Source organism: Barbus barbus, assembly GCF_936440315.1.
Source record: "Barbus barbus genome assembly, chromosome: 7".
NCBI classification, from domain to species: domain Eukaryota; kingdom Metazoa; phylum Chordata; class Actinopteri; order Cypriniformes; family Cyprinidae; genus Barbus; species Barbus barbus.
This window is the reverse complement of record NC_136735.1, coordinates 8,137,414-8,160,958: the sequence shown is the minus strand read 5'-3', so window position 1 is coordinate 8,160,958 and position 23,545 is coordinate 8,137,414. Positions and strand designations below refer to the sequence as shown.

Genomic DNA, 23,545 nt, shown 5'->3' with positions numbered 1-23,545 from the left:
TTCAGTCTCTATTAATTGCATTTTTGAATGTAACTTCATAGATGAAAAAGTTATCATCTTTGATCCGTGTGTTATGCTTCCTAGCTGTTAAATACCTTGGTTTTACCATAACTTTTAGGCATGCTACCATGGTAATAGCAATATTTTGGGACATATCCTGGCATAACTTTTGTTTTTTGGGATGTAACATGGTAGTACCATAGTATTCTTTGATGTTTTTTGAAGTATTAATATCATAACTATAAAAATCACAAAATACCATTGCATGTTAAAATACTGATCTATTATGACTGTGCCATGGTACTGCCACAGAACTTTTGCAAGGCTCAGCTAGTTGTCTAGGTGGGATTTTGTGCTTCAGAGGAAGACTTTGTGAGAATTATTTACAAACATGTCACATTATTTCTCTCTGGGTAAATCTGTAAATGTTGCCTGGGGTTTTTTGGGCATATGCAAAGCATCAGTATTCACAAAACAGGGAATTTGTTCCAAAGCAAAACTTTTGTCAGCTTATGCTGTGAAAACCCACAAACACACAGGCTCTCTGAGAATTAAACGCCTTTGAAAGTTTTGCTTTTGAAGCCGAGGATGGGGCTTTTTTTCATAGGTTCAACAGAGGTCTCGAGGGATTGGCGTCTCTTCTCTTTTCTGTCTGTAATTGTGACAGCGGTGTAATTAACACTGCGTGGGGCGGTAGTTCCTGGCAAGCGTGGATGAACATGCAGACACTTATGTTTGAGAAGGTCACGGCTGTCATTTCTTCCACCACATGCTGTTGAGTTGTGCTCCTGCCTCTAATGCATGCCTCAAATGCCTCGATTTACCTCGCATGCAACTGCGCCTGTCTCCGCTGTTACTGGATCTGCCTGGCAGGCGTCCACGATGTGGGCCGTTATCTCACATCTTGAGGTTGTTTCGCTTTGTTTGTCTCCAATTCGCTCGTTTTAAATGGCTATTTCCTCGTCACAGAGGAGCGAGTGGCATTAAACATTTAAAAGCCATTGGAAGGAGACTGGTGTGACCAAACGGGGTGCAGGTCGATACTGCTGAGATTTAGGGATTTCATTTTTCTGTTCTCTTTCGCTGGCAAGCCACATGAAAAGTCTGAGGGGTAGAGGGAGAAAACTCCTTTTATAGGTAAAATGTTTCCTTGCTACTTACCAGCTTCTTCTCAGTTTGCTGCAGTCTTTCAGACTTAAACACACACACGGATTTCACTGCTTTAGTGAAGAGTTTTTATATGCAAAATGTTTTAACTCTAACTCTCAAACCTGTTAATATAGATCTAAAGCAAAACTTGATTTTTTTGGTCCAAAAATATGGTCCTTCCAAGTTGAACTATACAAAACCTACACACAAATAGTAATCAGAAGCACTTTTTCCTCCATTGAGATGTTGAATTTTTCCCGAGATCCAGCCAACATTGCACAAACATATATGAATCACTGAGTGTAACTGTTCAGGTTATTTTTACTAAAGAGCTTGTGAGCAGTGCTTGAACATGCCATTCTTCATTACCACAATGCTACAGTTGTGAATGTTTGTCATTGCATTGGTATGTGGTTGCTTTGGGGTTCTAGATGGTCTCAATTCACTTCAATCCAGTTCATGTTTTTTATATAGTGCTTTTTACAATATACATCGTTGCAGAGCAGCTTAGCAGAAAATTAATGTTTCTAAAGGAACAAATTCGAATTCGACTGACATTTAAGATGTTCTGCATTGATGATCTGCATTGTTGAATCATTGGTTCATTGAGTGAGGTGAACCCAAGTACTGAATCGGTCTGCTTCGAACGAATCAGTCAGCCCAGTTTTGTCATCTGATTCTTTGAATAGATCCAAACTAAAATCATATTGCTACTTCTGTTGTGGTGTTGATTTATAGTGTATATATAAATAAATAAATGTGTATATATATATATATATATGTATATGTATGTATATTTATAATGTATATAATATATATATAAAGTACACACACATAATGTACACAAAAACTATTTTGGATGCGATTAATCATTTGACAGCACTAATGAGATGTATTAATGTTAAAGGTTTAGGAAAGGAAAGGAAAGGAAAGGACGTGATGTGTGGCCAAGTGTGGTGACCCATACTCGGAATTAGTGCTCTGCATTTAACCCATCCAAGTGCACATACACAGCAGTGAGTAGTGAACAAACACACACACACACACACACACACACACACCGTGAACACCTGGAGCAGTGGGCAGCCATTTATGCTGCGGCACCCGGGGAGCAGTTGGGGGTTTGGTGCCTTGCTCAAGGGTCTCACCTCAGTCGTGGTATTGAGGGTGGAGAGAGTGCTGGACATTCACTCCCCCACCTACAATCCCTGCCGGACCTGAGACTTGAAGGTCTTAGGTCTTGGTAAACTCGAAGGTTTACTGATTATATATATATATAAAATCAGTAAAGCTTATATTATATACCATATGTTAAGGTTACAAGCTTTAGTCATCATTAATTGTAATTGAATGGCAAGATTGACCAGCACAGTCTTCAAAATGTCTTCAACCAAAAAAAAAAAGAAGAAAAAAAGGAGGAGTTTGGAAAGACATGAGGGTGAATAAATGATGACAGATTTTCTTTTAGTTTATTCAAATCCCTAAATCCCAGGTATAAGCAATACTGTTGTAATAAAGGTACTTGCCATGGAGAAGCAGTATATTGTTACAGTATATTGCTTCCCCAGATTCTCTCTTTAAAGTGCGTTATTCATTTATGCACAAAGTATTCAATAAGACATTTTTCTATTGAGACTTTAAGCACCGTCATCACATTCCTCTCTCCTAACGTGTTTGCTTGACCCACTTGCTGCTACACGACTGTGTTTACTTTACATACTGTTAGCACTAAATATAGAGTTGGTGAATCAGTGCCTTGTAATTCCTGCCTCCTGTACACAAATGTCTCAACTTGTTAATAACATGTTACCATTTTTTTTTTTATTATTCTCTCACGCAGGTTACTAATTAAACCGTAGAGACTGGGTTTGTATATGTCACTGAGTGTTTTGTTTTGGCCACAAATGCAGACATCCTTTTCGGTTGCACAAAAGCAAGTTATATTTCATTGGAGAAAAGTCGTGGAGATTAATTTTCCTCCTCAGTCTTTTTTCAAGCCCTCATAAAGAGGTTTTAGCTAAATGCTATCACCTTTATCAAGGGCATTTTTTCTTTTGGAAACTGTGGGCTGGAAAATGATGGCAGTAATGAAATGTAATGAAATCAAATATTTTCTTTGTCATTTATTTATTCAGGAAAATGATCCAATATTGAATATCTGTGAGTGGCAAAAGTATGTGACTCTCTTGGATTAGCAGTTAATTTGAAGGTGAAATTAGAGTCCATCTGTGAGGGGTTTTCAGTCAGTGCAATGACTATCAAATGTCAGTACGTGACCTGTTTCGTTCAAAGAACAGGGATCTATCAAAGTCTGATCATGTTTGTGGAAGTGAATCATGTCACGAACAAAGGAGATTATGGAGGAAAAAGAGTTGATGTTGCTCATCAGACTAGAAAAGCTTACAAAACCAACTCTAAAGAGTTTGGACTCCACAAATCCACAGCCAGACAGATTGTGTACAAATGGAGGAAATTCAAGACCACTGTTACCCTAGGAGTGGTCCACCAACAAAGATCACTCCAAAAGCAAGTCGGCGAGGTTGCAAAAGACTCCAAGGTAACTTCTAAGCAACTAGAAGCCTTTCTCACATTGGCTGATAATAAAGGTTCATGAGCCCACCATCAGGAGAACACTGAACAATCATGGTCTGCAGTCTGCAGTTTGCTAAAGATCATGTGGACGAGCCAGAGGGCTATTGGAGAAATGTTTAATGGATGGATGAAACCAAAATAGAACTTTTTGTTTTAAATGAGAAGCTTTGTTTTGAGAAATGAAAACACTGCATTCCAGCATAAGAAACTTATCCCATCTGGGAAACATGGTGGTGATGGTAATATGATTGTTTGGACCTGTTTTGCTGCATCTGGGCTCAGGACGGCTTGCCATTATTGATGGAACAATGAATTCTGAACTATACCAGCAAATTCTAAAGGAAAATGTCTGGACCTCTGTCCAAGAACTGAGTCTCAAGAGAAAAGTGGGCCATGCAGCAAGACAAGGACCTCGGGCACACAAGTTGTTTCAGAATGTCCAAAGTCCAGACCTTAATCCATTTGAAATGTTATGGAAGGAGCTGAAGCAAGCAGTTCATAGGAAGGAAACCCTCCAACATCACAGAGTTGAAGTGGTTCTGTGCTGAAGAATGGGCTAAAATTCCTACAAAATGTTGTGCAGGATTGATCAGCAGTTAGAAGAAATGTTTAGATGCAGTTATTCCTACAAAAGGGGGTCACACCAGATACTGAAAGCAAAGATTCACATACTTTTGCAGTATGTAACACTGGATCGTTTTCCTGAATAAATAAATGATAAAGAAAATATTTTTTGCCTCATTTGTTTGATTGAGTTCGCTTTGTCTACTTGCAGGACTTGTGTGAAAATCTTATGATGTTCTGGGTCATATTTATGCAGAAATATAGAAAATTCTAAAGGGTTCACAAAATTTCTAGCAGCCCTGTATATTTTTGTATCATTTATTTGATGTTTTGGAATAAATATTTTATAGTTTTCTTTCCCTCTACCATTCAAATTGTTTTGTTTTTCAACGAGGATACATTAAATTGATCATAAGTGACCGGTAATATATATATATATATATATATATATATATATATATATATATATATATATATATATATATATATATAAATTACTGTGATAACCATTGTTTGCAAAATATTATAGCTACTACAGTTATTATGATTACAAGCATAATAATAATCTCTATTCCATACCTATAGGGCTGATTTCACTCCTCCAACCATATCGGATGACTTCAGGAGAATTTAGTAGTCTGTCATTTAGTTCTTATCCCACTTTCCCACTGAATCCAGATGACTCCCTCATGCATGTATATTTCATGCCATCTGAAAGTCTGAATAACGTCTGCAGCTAATACTGTGACGAAAGCTGTGTTTATAAAGATGGGGTGTGGAATGCGTAGCCAAATCTGTCTTTCGATTACATGATATTTGTCTTGGCTACACTGCGAATACTGTGCCTGAAGGTGGTGGCGTTTCATGCAACATTCATGAAATGTGACTGAATGTCTTTACTCATTCCTTCCGTGCCACTGTGTAGGGCGGGGATTCGAGAGAGGTATGGATTGAATGTGGGACACACATGTGGGATGTCAGGGACCCCTGGTGCATGCACTGTTCGGTTCGATTGGGAGGATGTTATATTACAGTTATGGCAGAGGTGACGAGGCTCCATAATTATGATGTGCGCGTGTCTCGAACCTCCAGATCCGTCTGTCGTTCTTCATCTGTGCCTGTAGATTTGGGTCAGTGGAAGGCGGGACAGGGAGGTGATGGTTGGAGGAAAGGTGGATCGTCTGTCACAGTCTCTAATGCACCGACTGATTGGTGCCTCATCTCTCATGCTGTTTGCATTCATTCTCCTCCTCCTCTCTCTGTTCCAAAGCCTTCCTTGCCAACTTAACTGGAAAAGAGCCTCATAGGTGACTGATTTGAAACACATCACATAGACAGAATCTCTGTGTGCCATACAAATAGCAATTCTCACACAAAGCATACTCTACATACATGAAAGTTCTAGATGTAAAAATCCCATTCACTTTCTGCATTGAGAAAAGTCAGACTTAACATGAACACTGAGATTCAATGGTATATGTAGCATTTATGTACCATATATAATGTAAAAAAAACTATTTCAAATGCATTTTGTTTTTAATTTTCAACTTTATCTTCTTCAAAGAATACTGAAAAATGTAACATGGTTTCCACAAAAATATTAAGCAGCGCAGTTGTTTTCAACTTTGAAAATAATAAGAAATATTATTAAAGGTTTATGAAAGATTTATGAAGATTTATGAGAATTATGAAAGATCATGTGACATTTTATAAATTTTTTATATATACTAAAATAGAAAGGCTATTTTAAATAATATGAATAATTAATTAAATATTTCACAGTATTGCAGTTTTCCTGTATTTTTTGTTAAATTAAAAACACACAAAATATATATCTGTGTGTGTGTGTGTGTGTGTGTGTGTGTGTGTGTGTGTGTGTGTGTATATATATATATATATATATATATATATATATATATATATATATATATATATATATATATATATAATAATAATATAAATAATAATCAAAACTTGCAAAGAAATTTCACTCTGCCTTTTGGAGCATTCACATTTTCTATAATGGTGTTAAATGCTTTCTAAGTAGGTAACAAACTTGTTTTTTTTTTTTAAAGCAGAGCTTCTTTTTCTCTATCTTGCCTTTATTACTTCAGAGGACAGAAATCCCAGCCTCTCAGTGAAAGTCCAGTGTTTATAATCCAGTATTCAGATCATATCCTCTTAAATAAAATGAAGCTGTCACACTCGACTTGATTTAAATAGTAGGCCAAGCATGCTAAACCACTTCATTAGGGATACCTTTTTTTCCGCTAACAGGATAGAAAGTGAGTGAGATAGCGAGGAAAGGATTCCTGATTTGTTTATATCCAAGTGAATCCCTTTTACTTTAATCTCCGGTTTAAGGCGCATGGCTCAAGAGAGCTGGCTTTGCATTTGAAGGAAGCAGCTGAATGTCCTCTTCTCTTTATCTGCGGCTGGGAGAGTGTGAATGAAGTGTTGATGTCTTTGCTGAGTTTGTTTGTGACTGAATGAAGCATTGGCAGGGAGTCGGAGTCTTTGGATCAGCTGGAGGGCAACTCTCTGGAGAGGCTTTCCAAGGTCATCCAAGGTTAATTAGGCGGAAGTTAGACAGTCTGTGATTCTCCTGCGGCTTTGCCAAATGAGCACAAAGTTGCTGTTCTTAGCACTCTTAAGATATTTAAATTTCCCGTAACTGCAAGTGCTAGATTCAGTAGTTTAAGACTTGCTTTTCATAATGAAATAGCCGTCACTGTCTTAAAGCACTATTTGTGCTTTACATAACTATAGATATATTACAGATGCATTTTGTTTCCACAAAAATATCAAGCAGCACAAATGTTTTTGACACTGATAATAGCAAATGTTTCTTGAGCATCAAATCAGTATATTAGAATGATTTCTGAAGGATCATGTGACACTGAAGACTGGAGTAATGAAAAATTCAGCATTGCATCTCAGGAATAGATTACATTTTAAAATGTATTAGAAGAGGAAACTATGGAAGCCCGTTTCCGACACTGAATAAAAAAGGTAATTGTGACTTTTTATCTCACAATAAATTTTTTTTTTTACTCATAATTGTGTGATATAAACTCGCAATTCTGAGATTATATCAGTCTTCCCCTCCCCCTCAAAATTGGAGTTTAACTCGCAATTGCGAGTTTATATCTCAGAATTCTGTGAAAAAAAGTCAGAATTGTGAGATAAAAAGTCAAAATATCTTTTTTTGTTTTTTATTTATTTAATTCCATGGCGGAGACGGGCTTCCATAGGAAACAGTTATTTAAAACTGTAATAATATTTTACAATATTACTGTTTTTACTGCATTTTTAAACAAATAAAAGCATAAGACTTCTGTCAAAAACTTTTTTTTTTCTTTTTTTAGTTTAACCAACCCCAAACTTTTGGCTGGTAGTTTATGTAGTGACATTTCTCTCTTTGCTGTTTTGCATTCAGAGATCGACATTGAACGCTGTGTCCGGGAATCCATCAACCTCTTCTGCTGGACACCTAAAAGTGCCACTTATCGCCAGCATGCCCAGTCAAACAAACCTGCCAATGACAGCAACAGCTTCGGGAAAACAACTTCCTATTACTCTTCAGAATATCAAGACCTGACCAAAACGGACCTGGTAAGTGTCCCGAATTAACCTTTGACCTCTGAGTACCTCGGCTCCATAATCAGTCATTGAGGGTTGGCTTGTAGCATTAGGATGCATTTCAGAAGATTATTTAATGTGACCGAACCTTATAGTGGAGAAGGACCAACAAATAACTTCCCATGTAAGAGTTAAGGAGAAACGCTTCTTCTCTCTTATATTACTGTCATGAGAGTAGTTGCTATTGAAGATATAAAGGTAAAAACCCTAAACAACAGAGTGACCTTTATTACAGTAATCGCCTTCGACATCTTGCCGAGTTCCTTTTGCCCTTTTGGACCTTTAAAGATTGCTGTGTGCTGAGAGCTGAAGTCAGAGAGTATGAAGGATGGAGCCTATTACCCACTGCTAATCAAATTATCCATGAAGGTTTGCGGTCAGAAGAGTGGTGAATTTAGCCACTGATGATTTCAGCCTCCCACTGTTCATTTGCTAATGAGATACTTTAGCTCGCTAGTAAACACTCCAGTGCTGAGGGAAACAGGAATAGGTCAAATATGTGAGGTTTTATTTCAAATGTTCACAATGACTCTAAATAACATGAAACTATGGAATATTTGCAAACTAGTGGATCAAGATACTATGATCTCAATTTTTATTGTTGTCTGAACGAGTTTGGCTACCTAAAAAAAACAACCTTTAGTAGATTCTGAATTTAAAGAGACAGTTCACCCAAAAATTAAAATTCAATTATCATTTTATTACCTTCATTTTTTATTGAATTCATAGAACACAAAAGAGGATATTTTCAAAAATATGTTCATACATTGGAAGTCTGTGTGCTGTTTTGATCAGTGTTGTTTTGGACCCCACTTACTTTCATTGTATGGACAAAAACAGCTGAAACCATCTTCAAAATGTCTCCTTTTTGCTCTGCAGAAGAAATCAAGTTATACAGGTTTGGAACAACATGAGGATGAACTATCCCTTTAAAAAAGAGAGAGATGTTTTGGACTCTAGTTGAATAGGTCATTGAAAGGCATAAATGCACCTATACATTACATCCTTCAGGTGTTGTCTGTTGTTGAACAGGTAGACAATTTGGAGGTCATAATTTCAGCACAGTTTCTTTATCATTTCCAATGTTAATGCGGAAATTTCATCTACATTTGTTCTGGCTGTCTGCAGTTTCTTCCTGCTGAAAACTCACATGTAGGCTACAGGCATCAGTTGACCTCAATTGGCTCGAATGCCGCCATTAATTTGTCAAAGTATGTCTTAATGCATGTGAGAATTCAGCCTTTACCCATAAATATTCCATCCTCTGCTCTCATCCAACCTTTCCGATGACCTAACCTTCTGATTGTGCTCGTTACTTTTCCTGTAATATTATGAAAATCTCCTGGTTGACATATACAAAAGACCAAAGGTAATACGAAGACTTTTCATGTTCTTTTAAACACTTTTAAACACACGTGGCTACTATGTAAGTACTGTCATTGAGAAATCTTTCTCTCACTATAAAATGTGTGTGTATGTGTATATAGATATATGTGTGTAAATATATATGTATGTGTGTATACACACACACACACACACACACACACACACATATATATATATATAAATATACACACACTATATATATATATATACACACTATATTGCCAAAAGTATTGGGTCACCCCCTTCTAATGAACAGGTTTGACTACTTTAGTAATTTCCATGAGTACAAATCTTAATGTTTAAGAATATAATGCAATTCTAGGGAATTGTGTGCTTCTAATTTTATAGCAACAGTTTGGACAGGACCCTTTTCTATTCTAACATGACAGTGCCTCTGTGTATAAGGCACGGTTCAAAAAGACATGATTGATTCAGTCGGTGTGGAAGAACTTGACTGGTCTGCAGAAAGCCAAGTCCTGATCCCAACTGAACACCTCTGGTGTGACTTTATATGCAGACCTTGAGCCAAAAAACTCATCAACAAACACCAGTGACTTGTATAGACACTACAAGGACAAAAGTATTGGGACACCCCCTTCTTTAGAACAGAAAAAGGCACTAACAAAACTGTGGCAACAAAGATGGAAACATAAATTCATGTATTTAAAAATTGTATTTCCATCTCTGTTGCAACAGTTTTGGACGTGTCTAAAATGACAGTACCCTTATGTGTGACTTGTGTTTGGTGATGAGTTTTTGGCTCAAGGTCTGCTTTTAAAGTCACACCAGAGGTGTTCAGCTGGGATCAGGACTTGGCTTTCTGCAGATCATGTTAGAATAGAAAATAATATCATTTAATTATTATTTTTTATATTTTAGCTTCCAAAATTTCTACTTTGTTTCACATTTTGCTTATTTCCTACATAATGGAGAAATATTAATAGTGATGATTAAACATTGGGCTTTCACATACTTAAAATTGAATTGGTGCTTCTGCACAACCAGGATAATAATGATCAGATTGCCACCCCTTAATAAATATAATAAGCCAGCCAGATAATTAAAACTGTTTGCTTACTTCAGAAGCATTGCTGTATTTATTTATTTAGGGTTTGTTTTTTACAGGTTGTCTTGTAATCATTAAATAACTGATATTAACACTTCTGCACAAGCTTGTGAGTCTTTTTTTTAGAAAATGCATCTTTTAGCACTGATATGACTGGTTATGTATCATGAGGATGTGAGATGTATTTCAAATCACACTGAGAGCATCTATCTAACCTTTTACCACTTTGCGTTTGGCTCTCTGTTTGAGATTCATCAGCGATGGGCCCAAGGCAGTGCTGAGCTTCACAAACACTCATCTGTTGACCTAATCGCTTTCTATTCTCTGACTGAAAACAGCGTGATGTCTGGAAATGCACTGCTTCAGCGATATCTAGCTACATCCATATCTGTGAAAGGCTGAGAAACGCTCATGGTCTAACATGCCTACGCACTCACATATACATTTACATTTAATCATCTTGGCGAATGCATTCTTGCATAAGCAATTAACCACAAAGTGTACAAGATGCATAACTGGGTAGAAAGTGTCTCAAGTGTGCTGTGGCTTAAAGGAATAGTTCACCCAAAATAACAAAATTGCTGGAAATGTACTCAACGTCAGGCCATCCAAGATGTAGATGAGTTTGTTTCTTCATCAGAACAGATTTGGAGAAATGTAACATTACATCACTTGCTCATCAAGAGATCCTCTGCAGTGAATGTCAGAGTCCAAACAGCTGATAAAAACATTACAATAATCCAGTCCATCAATTAACATCTTGTGAAGCAAAAAGCTGCTATGTAAGAAACAAGTCCATCAACAAGACATTTTTAACTTCAAATGGAAGTTATAAATATATGGCGAATATTTAATTTATATGACTAAAAAAGAAGTCAATATAATTTATATGGCTGAAATACAAGTCCTCTATTCATAGCATTGCTTTCTCATCTGAATCAGGAGAGTAATCACCTGGGGGTGATGTACTTTTAGTAAATTTAGTGATTTTTAGGAAATTTTCATTTTTGTGTGGACTGTTCCTTTAATGGTTTAAAGGGTTCATGACAGATTTTTTTTTTAGTATTGATGTCATCTTGCACCTCAGATCCAAATCGAGCTGTTTTTGGAGCTTGATTAAATAAATGCTTTGTTTATAATAAGGAGGGTGTTTTAAGCTACGTAACTTGCACAAACACCTCTTATATGCCAAAAGATGAAGGCAAATTTAATTTCTCATGTTATGACCCCTTTAAGATTTGCACTGGTAAACAAAAAGCATCTCAATGGCAGTTATGCTTTTAAATCAAGTGACTAAATAGTCTTTAGTACAAAATATACTGTTATAGTTTTAGACCCATTCTCCTGTGTCATACAAGTCTATTTGAGTTCTAATTTCCTTTCTATTTGGTCTACTGTTTATTCATCCTTTGTCATGCATTTTTCTCTGTGCAGAATCTCTTGTTTTTTTCCTCTAGCTGTGCTCTGGGGGGTAAATGGTGCGGTTAGGCCTGCAGTTGATTGTCATCTCCTGGTCATTAGAGCATGATGTGTCTGCTGAACAAGCTTTCTGCTCTCTCTCTTTTTGTCGGCCGTCTGACAGCTGCCATCACTAAAGCCTTACTCCAACAAGTTGGAACTTGCAGTCAAACCTTCTATCAGCAGTCGTGTGTGTGTGTGATAGAGATGATGATACCAGTGACTTTCTCAATCTGATTCAGAGAAACATCATGTGTATGAATGGCTGAATGCATTTTTGAGCAACACTAAGTAGTTGTAGATGGTCGTGCTCTGAAATTATTATCATGATGAATGGTAATAACCACAACGTGCCTTTTATTGCAATGGTTACTGACTGCAATAAAGTATAATCAAATGGTCATACCTGATAGGGATGCATAACAAATTAAATGTGTTATGTAAAATAGCAACAGATTTCTGATTGAATTCACATTTCCTATTTGGTGCAAGATGAAAATTCCAATTCAGTAATACAATTTAGTTTTGCCATTTTCTGCACTAGTCATAACATTTCATTTAAACATAAATGTGTCTATAATTTGCTAAATTAGAATCTATTCTCTGAACTGGACAGATACGTTGATGAAAGGGTAGAGAAATGATTATTTCCGCAGTGCATTGCAGCCACCGTCAATAGGTTTGAAACTTAGTTCCCATTCGTCAGTTATTTCATCAAAACAGGTCTTTGCAATTCAGAAGTACTGAGATTGTATGTGCAATTTATTTGATCAAATATACAGTAAAAACAGTAATATTGTGAAATATTGAATCTTAAAAAACAACTTTACAAAAAAAATACTTAAAAAACGTTTTCTATTTGAATACATTGTAAGATGTATTTTATTCCTGTGATCAAAGCTGAATTTTCAGCATGTTCAGTGTCACATGATCCTTCAGAAATCATTCTAATATGCTGATTTGGTGCTCAAAAACAAAGAAACAAACAAACAAAAACACACACACACATATACAGTATATATACAGTGCCCTCCAAAAGTATTGTAACAGTAAAGACAAAATTGCTCTGTTGGCTGTGGACTCAAGACATTTACAAATATGATTAAAAGATGAATATGAGACAAAAATACAGAATGTCACATTTTATTATTGTGTGATTCAACTCATACGTAGATGTTTTACCAAATAAAAAGAACAGCACTTTTAGAGTTTCATCCCTCTATCTGATGTGAGCATAAGTATTGGAGCAGTTGCCTCACAGGTCTTTCTAAGTGATCAGCTGTGTCCTGTTGCATTAATTCTTCAGATATTAAAAGCAGGGAATGTGTCGTATCAGTTATATCCATTACTTCTGTATTCTGAATCTTGCCATCAATGATGACACACACAAACCAGGATGAAGATGAGAGAGCTGACTTTGAGAGAAGCAAGCAATTTGGATGGTAAAAGAAAAGAAGAAGTCAGTTAGAGCTATAGCAAAAGCAAAGGGCATGGAGAAATCAAGAGTTTCGAAACCACCAGCGACCTGATCAGCTCAGAAAACAACAGTAGTTGATGACAGACAACTCATAAAAGCTGTGGAAATGAATCCTAAAAGACGTGTCTGTAAAATCACCAACAACTTCCAGAAAGCTGGGGTGATGCTCTGACAATCTACTGTCCTCAGGAGACTTTGACACAGAATTACAGATGCTACACAGCAAGATGCAAACCTCTGACCAGCACCAAAAATAGAAAGGCAAGATTAAAGTTTGCAAAAAAGCAAAGGTGAGCCAGAAGAGTTTTGGAACTGTGTTTATGGACCGATGAGACAAAGATGAACCTTTATCTAAGTGATGGGAAAGCAAAAATGTGGAGAAAAAAGGGAACTGCAAATGATCCCAAGCATACAACCTCATCTGTAAAGCATGGTGGAGGTGGTGTCATGGCATGGGCATGCATGGCTGCCTCTGGAACAGGCTCGCTCAACTTTACTGATGACTTAATGTATGATGACAGTAGCAGAATGAATTTGGAAGGGTACAAAACCATCTTGCCTACCAATATTTAAGAAAATGCCACCAGATTCATTGGGAAGTGCTTCATATTGCATCAGGACAATGACCCAAAACACCCTGCCAGTTCAGTCAAGGAATTTATAAGGGCAAAGAAATGGAAAGTCTTAGATTGCCCAAGTCAATCTCCAGATTTAAATCAGATTGAACATGAATTTCACCAGCTGGAGACGAGAGTAAAGGCAGAAACTCCCCAAAACAAACAATAATTGGAATTGGCTGCATTAAAGGCTGGGAAAAGTATTTCAAAGGATGAGACCAAGAGTCTGGTGATGTCTATGGGTCACAGACTCACTGCTGTGATTGTGTTCAAGGTATCTGCAACTAAATAATAGCTTTTAATCTTTTATATCTGCCTTATGTTCAACTGTCCCAATACTTATGCTCACATCAATGAGTGGGATGAACTCTAAAAGTGCTGTTCTTTTTATTTGGTAAAACATGTATTTGTTGAAACGGCTAATAATAAAATGTGACATTCTGTAGTTTTGTCTCATATTCATCTTTTAATCATATTTGCAAATGTCTTGACTACACAGCCAACAGAGCAATTTTGTCTTTACTGTTCCAATACTTATGGAGGGAACTGTATATATATATATACATACTAGGAATGGGAAGATTAAAACATAGTTGGCATTTGTATCGCAATGCATCATTTCTAACATATCTGCATATACTGTCACTTTTGATCAATTCTTGCTGAACAAAAGCCTTATTTAAAAAAAAAATAGATATCTTACTGGCCCCAAGCTTTTCAACAGTAGTGTGTTTGCATATTATCAGCTACTCTTTTTGCACCAAATATTTAATGTTGCATTGGCTCTGCATCATAAGATCCATGTAGATTTACAAGAGATTCCTAATGCTGTTTGAGTTCCTCTGCAGACTAATTTCTGTCCATTTTGTGATGAATCCACCTCCATTAGTTGGGCTTTACTAGATGCTTTTAAAGGCTATTTATGGCTTGTTAAGTGAATAAACTAATTTACTCAATAACTCAATAACAAGGTTCTCAATAACATGCCACTCTAACACAAAGAGTCAAAGAACTGTGGGTAATCCTCGTAAAACATTCCTTTTGGGCTATGTACACGGCCTTTGTGTCAGCCTGTTAATGATTGATGAATGACAAAGTGCAAATGACTTCTCGGTGAACTGAGGTCATTGTCAGAACCAAAAACCTTGAAGCAAGTGGACCTGTACTTTAGTCTCAAATACTATTGTACTGACCCTTTTCAATCAGTTTTGCTGTTCATTTTGCAGTAGAAGTAGAAAAAATAATACACTGCTAATTTATTACATATATTTCTATATAAATTTAAATACAAAATATGAAATATATAATATAATATTTTTTAATGCAGTGACAAACATAAGTTAATCATTTAAATTAATCCATTTACTGTACATGGAAATATATGGCTGCCTTTATATTTTAGGAAGGATAAGATTATTATCATAATATAATCATCATATTTGTGGGTACGTGGCATTAAACATTTTGAAAATACTTGATGCATATTGTTAGACACGATCTAACAATATCAATCCAAATATAATGGCAATGTATCTGGGAAATGTAATTATTTTTCATGCAACAAAATGCTTGTTTTTTTTTTTTTTAGTAGTATATTCCAGCTTTGAGGTGGCATGCGATGCTAGGCCCTGATTGGTCAGGAGAGGGGAAGTGAGCAGACCATTGTCTCATTTCTTCAGTCTTAGATCTGTATTATTATTCTGTAGACTTTCTTTGAGACTCTCTGATGTGCGAAAGCCTAAACGTATCACCTGTTCCAATGCAGCCAGATGTTGGATGGTTAAATGCCTCTCACGCACCACAGGGCATCGTGACACGACTAAATTTATGCCAGATCTCCATCTGTCATCATTTGTGACAGAAGATAGCATATATCTTTTGACAGCTCCTGTCATGTACATGTTAAGCCTTTCAAACACAAGCTTGTTTTCAGATTTGCACTGGTAATCCTTTTCAGACCGTAAATACCCACTGGAATGTTTGCATGGATTTAGTTATTTCTCCATTTTTAAAGCCAGCTCCTTTCAGCTTTGAGACAAAATATTTACGATCAGACCAGCTCAGTGGCTTTCGAATCTCTTGCCATTCTCTGAAACCACAGAGCATCCAAACAGGCAAGTTTATGGCCTATTGAAATGTCACCACTGATAATAAAAGGTCAAGACTCTTGCCTGCATTTAGAGCGTCTGAAGCCAGGGCACAAGGGCCTCTTTTAGGCAATGATGAGAATGCCATGGGCCCTGCGGATCTAATGCACTTTAATACCAGAATCCATTGGACATCAGCCGCCCTCCATTCCTCAAACTTACCTCCATTGCTAAGGTGACCTCATAGGTAATTGGCTGCACTCTGTGGGAGGCTGGTGCTCCGTGACTGATTGGTCTGATTTCATGGGCTACTGAACATTGACATTTACGAGATATCCCCCCACCTCACTGCCCTTTCCTGTGCTGTTGCCCTTTGTTTCAGAGTCCTGCCCCTGAGAAGTGAGGAATTCAGCGATAATGCGCATTGTTATTAAGGTTTTTACCATTTATGCAGTGTGGCTCGCTGGTGCTTTTTTTTTGTTGTTGTTGGGAATCTTCTTCGCAATGCACACTTGTTGCAATTTTAGGCAGTTTTTCATCAAAGGGTTGTCTTGGTGCTTTTCACAATCATGAGATGTCACAAAAAAATTGGATTTATCAATTTGCTTTATATGTGCTGTATTGTTCTGTGACATTGCTTATACAAGCTAGCTAATACAGCAAAACAGTGAACATACTTGATAAAAATAACTGGCTAATTTCAGAACTAAACTGCAATTGCAATTTTTACAAATGGCAAAAGACAATATAAATATGAACATTAATCTACAATAGCACTATGGTATGACTGGGTTTTTAAAGTTTCAAATTACTTTTAAATTCAAATGTCAGTCATGAATATGGTGATGATATTATAGATGTTTAAATCAGTAGAGAGTTTACTATACCGTTTACACTGTGATTAATTCAAGATATGTTTCTCTGAACTTACATGCTTATAATTTGTCTGATCCTATGCAGTTTTGATTCTCAAATTCAACAGCATGTCACTTCTCAGATTTTCCAAGTCCCGACAAATGCCGATTCATCAGGTTAAATTGGCGCAGCAATGCCATAGAATATTTTTAGAACATTTTTTCTAATCTAAAGAAGCTTTTTCCTTTATAAAGAACCTTTTGTGCAGTGGAAAGTCTTTTAAAGTTCTTCTTGGTACCATACATTACTTTAGCCAATACAGAACATTATTTTTAACAGTGGCAATCAAACCCACAATCTCAGCATTGCTAGCGACTTGCTCCACTATTTGAGCAACAGAATGCAGAAAGAGATGTATAGCTCTCTCTACTGGAAAACATGACAATATTGCTAAAGAAAGTGATTTTTAAAAAATTACAAACTACACATATTAGATTGGTCATACTGCCCGCCCCTTTTTTGTAATTCACTCGCTGTCGGCGGTTACTGTAGATGATTTGCTTGGTAATTTGGCCAGTGTTGAGGTGTAGAGAGGATGAACAGGAACAGTGATTGTTATCCACGCCTATTGTGCCTATTAAATCGGTCCTTTCTGATAAAGATCTAATGTGCCTGAACCTGAAGTGCCAATTAGAGCTATGATATTGCAGTATTGCTTTTCAGTCGAGTGGGAGAAATTATATATATGTGAGAATGAGTGGTTTTCATTTCAACTGGACCATTTGCTGCTCTGTTAATCGTTGGGATGTGGCACAGAAATTTCCAGACAGGTGGGCTCCTTACATGTGGAGACTAGATGAAGCTAATTGCCCCAACTGGGTTGGGGAAAAAGGATTTGATAATGGGTTTAAGATAGCAGGGGCCCAGGACATTGGCTGCAATGGTAGGCCAGAAAAAGTGTCTTGATTTTAATTCGGGTAAGTTTGTGCACCCCATATAGACTTCAGAAAAAATGCAAGTGTGAGGATTTCTGACAACAGCTTGTGACAGATTTTCTAACAGTTAAATTAAGCAGCAGTATTTTGGATACCCTTGAGGGATTATGTGGCACATCCAGCTAGGCTGGTGAGCTGTCGCATGAATAAAAAAAACATAATCTTACAGAACTTTTAATTCTCACCCACACGATCAGGAAAAGATCATCGGACTGACATCTAAACAGCACTTAATACAATTTGCATCTACTTGTGGTTTAGGGTCAGGTGAATAATCTCAGCCTCCTCTATCTGGGGAAAAAAAAAAGTTTAACAAGAAGTTGAGGTCAGCTAAAGGTTTTTTTTCTGGAGTTGTGAGTCATAATGCCATAAGGCTGTGTGATTGCTGTGATGTGTTCACTGAATGCGAGCTGGTCATCTTTGCAGATATCTAGGGCTTTTATTCACCTCAAGGTAACCGCTGTGTTTGAGAGTCAGAAGCCATCTTGAGAGCAGCTCAGTCTTGACAGGTTGAGCTCGAGGTGTTGATTATTCATTCAGGTTGAGATGTCAGAGGGATATGAGATCACAGAGGTGAAAACAGATAGAGGCATGAAAAGGAGCCCTGATTTTTGTCAGCATGGCAGTGAAATAGAAAAGCCATGGATTTGAATGAGAGAATCAAGCGATCTGGTATAAATGGAGAATGGTATCGGACCGAGTACAGATCCTTGAGGGATACCAGTATCGTCAGGATGCAGGATGCAGGAGTTGAATGACTCTTCACTGTTTTTCTTGGTGTATTACACTAACTGGCTAATATTTGCGTGTCTTACTTTCAACCCACTCATCACTTTCTCTCACACATTTTTTTAAAATACCGCTCAGTGCTGCTAAAAATCTGTTGTTTTACCACTTATTTTGTTTTGCACCCTCAGAGCCGCGAGCCACTCAAGCTGAGCGAGCTGAAAGCAGAAGTGTCTCCACGTATCTCTGTAGAAGACCTCATTGACCTGTGTGAGCTCAGTGGACTGGCTTGCTTTAAAACTCCTGTCAAAAGGGTGAGGACTGGGAAACCTAAGATTCTGGCAGTGGACATCCGGAGCCTTGAAGAGTATCCTTTCAGTCGTAATAATACTGTAAATAGAATCCTCACACTGCCAAAAAAAAGAAAAGTTTTAGTAAGATTTTTTTTTTTTTAGTCTCACAAATCCTGCATTTATTGATTATAAAAATACAGTTAAAAAAAGCAATATTGTGAAATATTAGTATAATATAAATTTTCTGTTTGAAAATATTTTAAAATGGTTCTGTGATGTAAAGCTGAATTTCCATTTGTTTTAAGTAGATACAAGAGAGCACACAAGCAGGATAAGAGCGGTCATAATAGATGTATTCAAGGCTTTCAGGGAAATTAAGCTGCCGCATAGTAAATATAATGTAAAAGTTGCAGGGCTGGTATATGGATGTAAATATTCATTGTCCTCTCATTCTATATTCTGCACCATTTATGACCATATCAATATGTTATATTGTTAGACAAAGACCGTTCTGTTTTAATGCCTGTATAAAGTCTGCATGAACTAATGATTAACGTGAGCATTTTCTCATCCTCTTGAGAAATGGAGAAAGGTCTTGTTAAATGTTTCAGAAAAGTACAGCTCCCAATCATTTTTGTTGAAAGATGTAGCGCAAAATACCACAGATTGTAACTTTATCTATAGAGGAAGGCAGTTAAGAAGAGTTATTATTCAATTACACTATGCACTCTTTCTCATTTCTCATCTCATCTTTCACTTTGCTTACCTGCCGCATTTCATTCAGCTCTGCTCTTGCATGTACTCATCTTGGTCACGTTCAGTCGATGTCCCAGGGGACTTTTTTTCCCACTTGTTTTATTCTTATTTTTATCTTGTCCTGCATACTTTGTCTCTTTTCTTTTGCAGTGCTGCAGTGGTTTTTGGATGGAGTTGGACGGTTTCCACAAAGCCGATGGATCTATGTGGAGTTTGTTCTGTAAATCCTGTGAACTTCACCTGACACAATTACAAATGGCCAGCTCAAGAGCTTACAAGAGATTGCGTGCCGCTTAGATGTCTTACCAGAAAATACGTACACCAAAGTACCTCTGGGTATTCGCTTAATTCACACAGAGTAGAGCTGAACTTCGTAATGGCTCCACATTTTTAATCAGGCAAAATCGTAATAAAATTTAATGATGTTGTTTTCAGAAAGTATGAGATTTTTTATTTAATTATTTATTTATTTATTTTTTTGGGGGGGGGTAGTTTTTCTTTGTTGTAAGCATCATTAAAAAAAAAGATTAGTTCAGTTTATTTATATACACTGCAAAAAAAACTTACTTAGATATTTTTTGTCTTGTTTCCAGCCAAAATATATAAAAATTCTAAAATCAAGAAGTATTTTCTAGACAAGCAAAAAGTTATTGTCTTGTTTTCAGCAAAAACAAGTCAAAATTAAGTGAGTTTTTGCCTGAAACCAGCAAAATAATCTGCCAGTGGGGTAAGCAAAATAATATTATTTCAAATAGAAAACAACATTATTCTGCTTAAAGAAATGTATAGGCTATTTTTGTTTATTTCAGCAAGTACATAAAAATCCATTATGGAATGAATCCATTTCAAATAAATACTGTTGACCTTTATATTTATAAAAGAATCCTGAAAAAATCCACAAAAATATTAAGCAGCACAACTGTTTTTAACATTTTTAATAAATGTTTCTTGAGCAGCAAATCAGAATGATTTCTGAAGGATCATGTGACTCTGAAGACTGGTGTAATGATGCTGAAACTTCAGCTTTGAATCACAGGAATAAATTACATTTTAAAATAGAAAACAGTTCTTTCAAATTGTAACAATATTTTACAATATTACTATTTTTACTGTACTTCTTTTATTTAAATAAATGCATTCATATGGCCCTTGACCGTACATGTGCAGCTTCGGTCGAGGTCACATCCCAGGCAGTATTAACATCCCGTACACCTCCACGTTTGGGCCAGAGGGGGAACTGCTCCAGTGTCCCGCCACCAGCACCCTGGCCGGATACAGATTCCGTGTCATTGTGATCCTCAGCAGCATCATGAAGAATGCGACCATGGTAAAGTTATTGGATTTTTAGTTTGTAGGAAACACACATGCACTGTTAAATGCAAGTCACTTTAGATTGAGGCTTCTGTCAAATGCATTAAATTGAACAATAATGATAATTGACTTTCTTTTCTCCTGTAGTTTGCAGCTTACCTGGTGAAGGTAAATTTCCATCGCGTTTGTGTCTTGGATGGTGGCATGAACAAGATGAAGTCCACTGGGTTGTTAACCGTCCCATCCCCACAGATATAACAGGATGTGCTTTTGTTAAAGGGAAACTTTGTAAACTTTTTACATGGTGCAAAAGTGAATATATTTCTCAGCTAATACAGTTTTCTTCTAAACTATGTCAAGAGTTCCTTAAAGGCATTATGCATGTCAGCACTGAAAAGTTTGAACTTGAAAATAAATAACAAAACTAAACACAGACTTCTGGGACCAAACAAATCAACAAAAAATAAAGTTTTTTTTTTTTTTACAAAAGCTGTTGTCATAAAATCATTATTTGTAGTTTTCAAATTGAAATGGATTTATTTTTTTAAAGTCACTAAATTGAAAGGTGCCATTCCCTTCCTAGTATTTATTAACCTGTTTACTTTAATCAAAGTTCCTGGTTTTATTGTGCATCCACTTTATTGTAAAAAGATTGCTAAAAGTCAATTCGCGCTTCCTCTAAAATGATTTTCCTTTTCCGTTTATGTTGTGCGAGTTATTGGACAATGCTGACCAATAGTCGAATAGCTATGTTAATGATTCAATCAATAGGAAGCCCCACTCTGCATTTTCTCTTGTTAAATATCCAGTTGCAGTCTGAAATCCGTGTTGGTACAGAGAAAGACATTGTGAACAGGGTTTAATAGTTACGTTTTCAAGCACCTACATTGTCAAAAACTTCCAGAGAAAGTTATGATAAACAGTGGACAATATTCTGTAGGTGAGAACGCTTAATGCCTAGACAAAAACAAACCTGACATAAAGGTCTGGAAAATTTCAACAACCACATTAGTGTGCAAGGACTTTCTTCAAATGCAATGCAGTGTTTGATGTGAACAGGCTTGTAGAATCAGAAATGCACTGTGGGTTCCACTTCTGTCAGTTAAAAACAGGAACTATAATGGATCACTGAATATATGAAAACTGGGAAAAAAAACATACCTTATGTGTATACAGTAGCTTATGTGTATACAGTAGCTTATGTGTATACAGTAGCTTATGTGTATACAGTAGCTTCATTTCATGAAGGCATCCTGTTAGGAGACAAAAGCACAATCTAGATGGTGAAAAAAATGAGGGGATGTTCTTAAATAGTTTGCTCAAGGAAATAACATTCTGTCATTTAGTCATCATCATGTCGATCCAAACCTATATAGCTTTTTCATCTGTAGAATACAAAAAGAGATGTTTGGCAGAATTTGCTAAACATTACTTTTGGCATTCAGTGTCAATGGTGATGGGGACTGAAACTGTTTGTTTAGGGAAAAGACTGACTGAAATTTTAATCATTATTAGCTGAAAATCTCCTCCTCATTTGCATCTCATTCATATTCAAATACGCTGCCTCAAGATGCATCTTTTCTTTAATGCATAAAAGCGTCAGGACATTCTGCATAGCATCTTTTGTGTTTTGTGAATAAAAGAAAATCATGATGAATCATGGAATGAAATGAGTATGAGCCAGAGACACAGTTTTGATTTTTAGGTGAACTATTTCTATAAAACTAATTATTTGCATATGCATTGCTCCTGAAAGCATGGATCCATTTAGGGGTACAGGGGTATCAGACCTTCACATTATCAGTCATTAAAAAGTACCTTTAACTTCTTCCACGGACACTGGGAGTTTTCAATCTAGTACAGTGTTGTAAGGAAAAGATGGAAAAAACGTTAACAACCCAGACAGCAACATTGTGTTGGCCCAGATCCGGCCCACATCTGGCCCGTGTGAAATCCATGCGAGCCACATGTGGGCCGACACTGCTTGCTGTCTGGGAAGTTAGCACGAACCAGAAGATCCTTGCAGAGTGTCTCCGTGCTGCAAGAATTCAGGCTGTGCTAGAGGCGAAAGATGGAGTTAATAAGACTACAGTGGGTAAGTGCACCAAATAAAATTGCTACTGCAAGTACATACTTCACCTCCACACAATGCACAGCTGTGTCTCTAGAGGTGACTGCTGCCGTTTCAATAGCAAGTTCAGCGCCAAATGTGCTTATTTTTACAATTTCCCCTCGGGGATCAATAAAATTGATATTTTAGATAACTGCGGGATTTTGAACCTCATTGCTACCCAGCCCAGAGCATACAGGAGAATATAAAAATACACTCATCATTCACTCAGGCTGGCTGTAATGTGCCTTCAGAGGAACACAACTCTACTACAAGACTAATCTTCTTTTGCAAAGTTTTTTTCAAACGACCTTATGTTTTTAAAAGTGTAAAGGCAAAATATTTTAGTATACACAAACACTCTGTGTGTGTGTGTGTGTGTGTGTGTGTGTGTGTGTATATATATACAGTTCCCTCCAAAAGTATTGGAACAGTAAAGACAAAATTGCTCTGTTGGCTGT

The 23,545-nt window shown here is 36.7% G+C and overlaps 1 protein-coding gene across 1 annotated transcript in view; it reads left to right on the top strand.

Annotated features, from left to right (window-relative positions):
- Positions 1 to 21,459, top strand: part of LOC306873326 (TBC domain-containing protein kinase-like protein) — a 47,905-nt gene extending 26,446 nt beyond the window's left edge. Inside the window, exons 23-26 of the mRNA XM_079422551.1 lie at positions 7,745 to 7,920; positions 18,806 to 18,981; positions 20,831 to 20,990; positions 21,122 to 21,459. Of these exons, the coding sequence (XP_079278677.1) occupies positions 7,745 to 7,920; positions 18,806 to 18,981; positions 20,831 to 20,990; positions 21,122 to 21,232 (623 nt within the window). The 3' untranslated portion in view covers positions 21,233 to 21,459. The remainder of the gene's footprint in view (positions 1 to 7,744; positions 7,921 to 18,805; positions 18,982 to 20,830; positions 20,991 to 21,121) is intronic.
- The last annotated feature ends 2,086 nt before the right edge of the window (positions 21,460 to 23,545 follow it).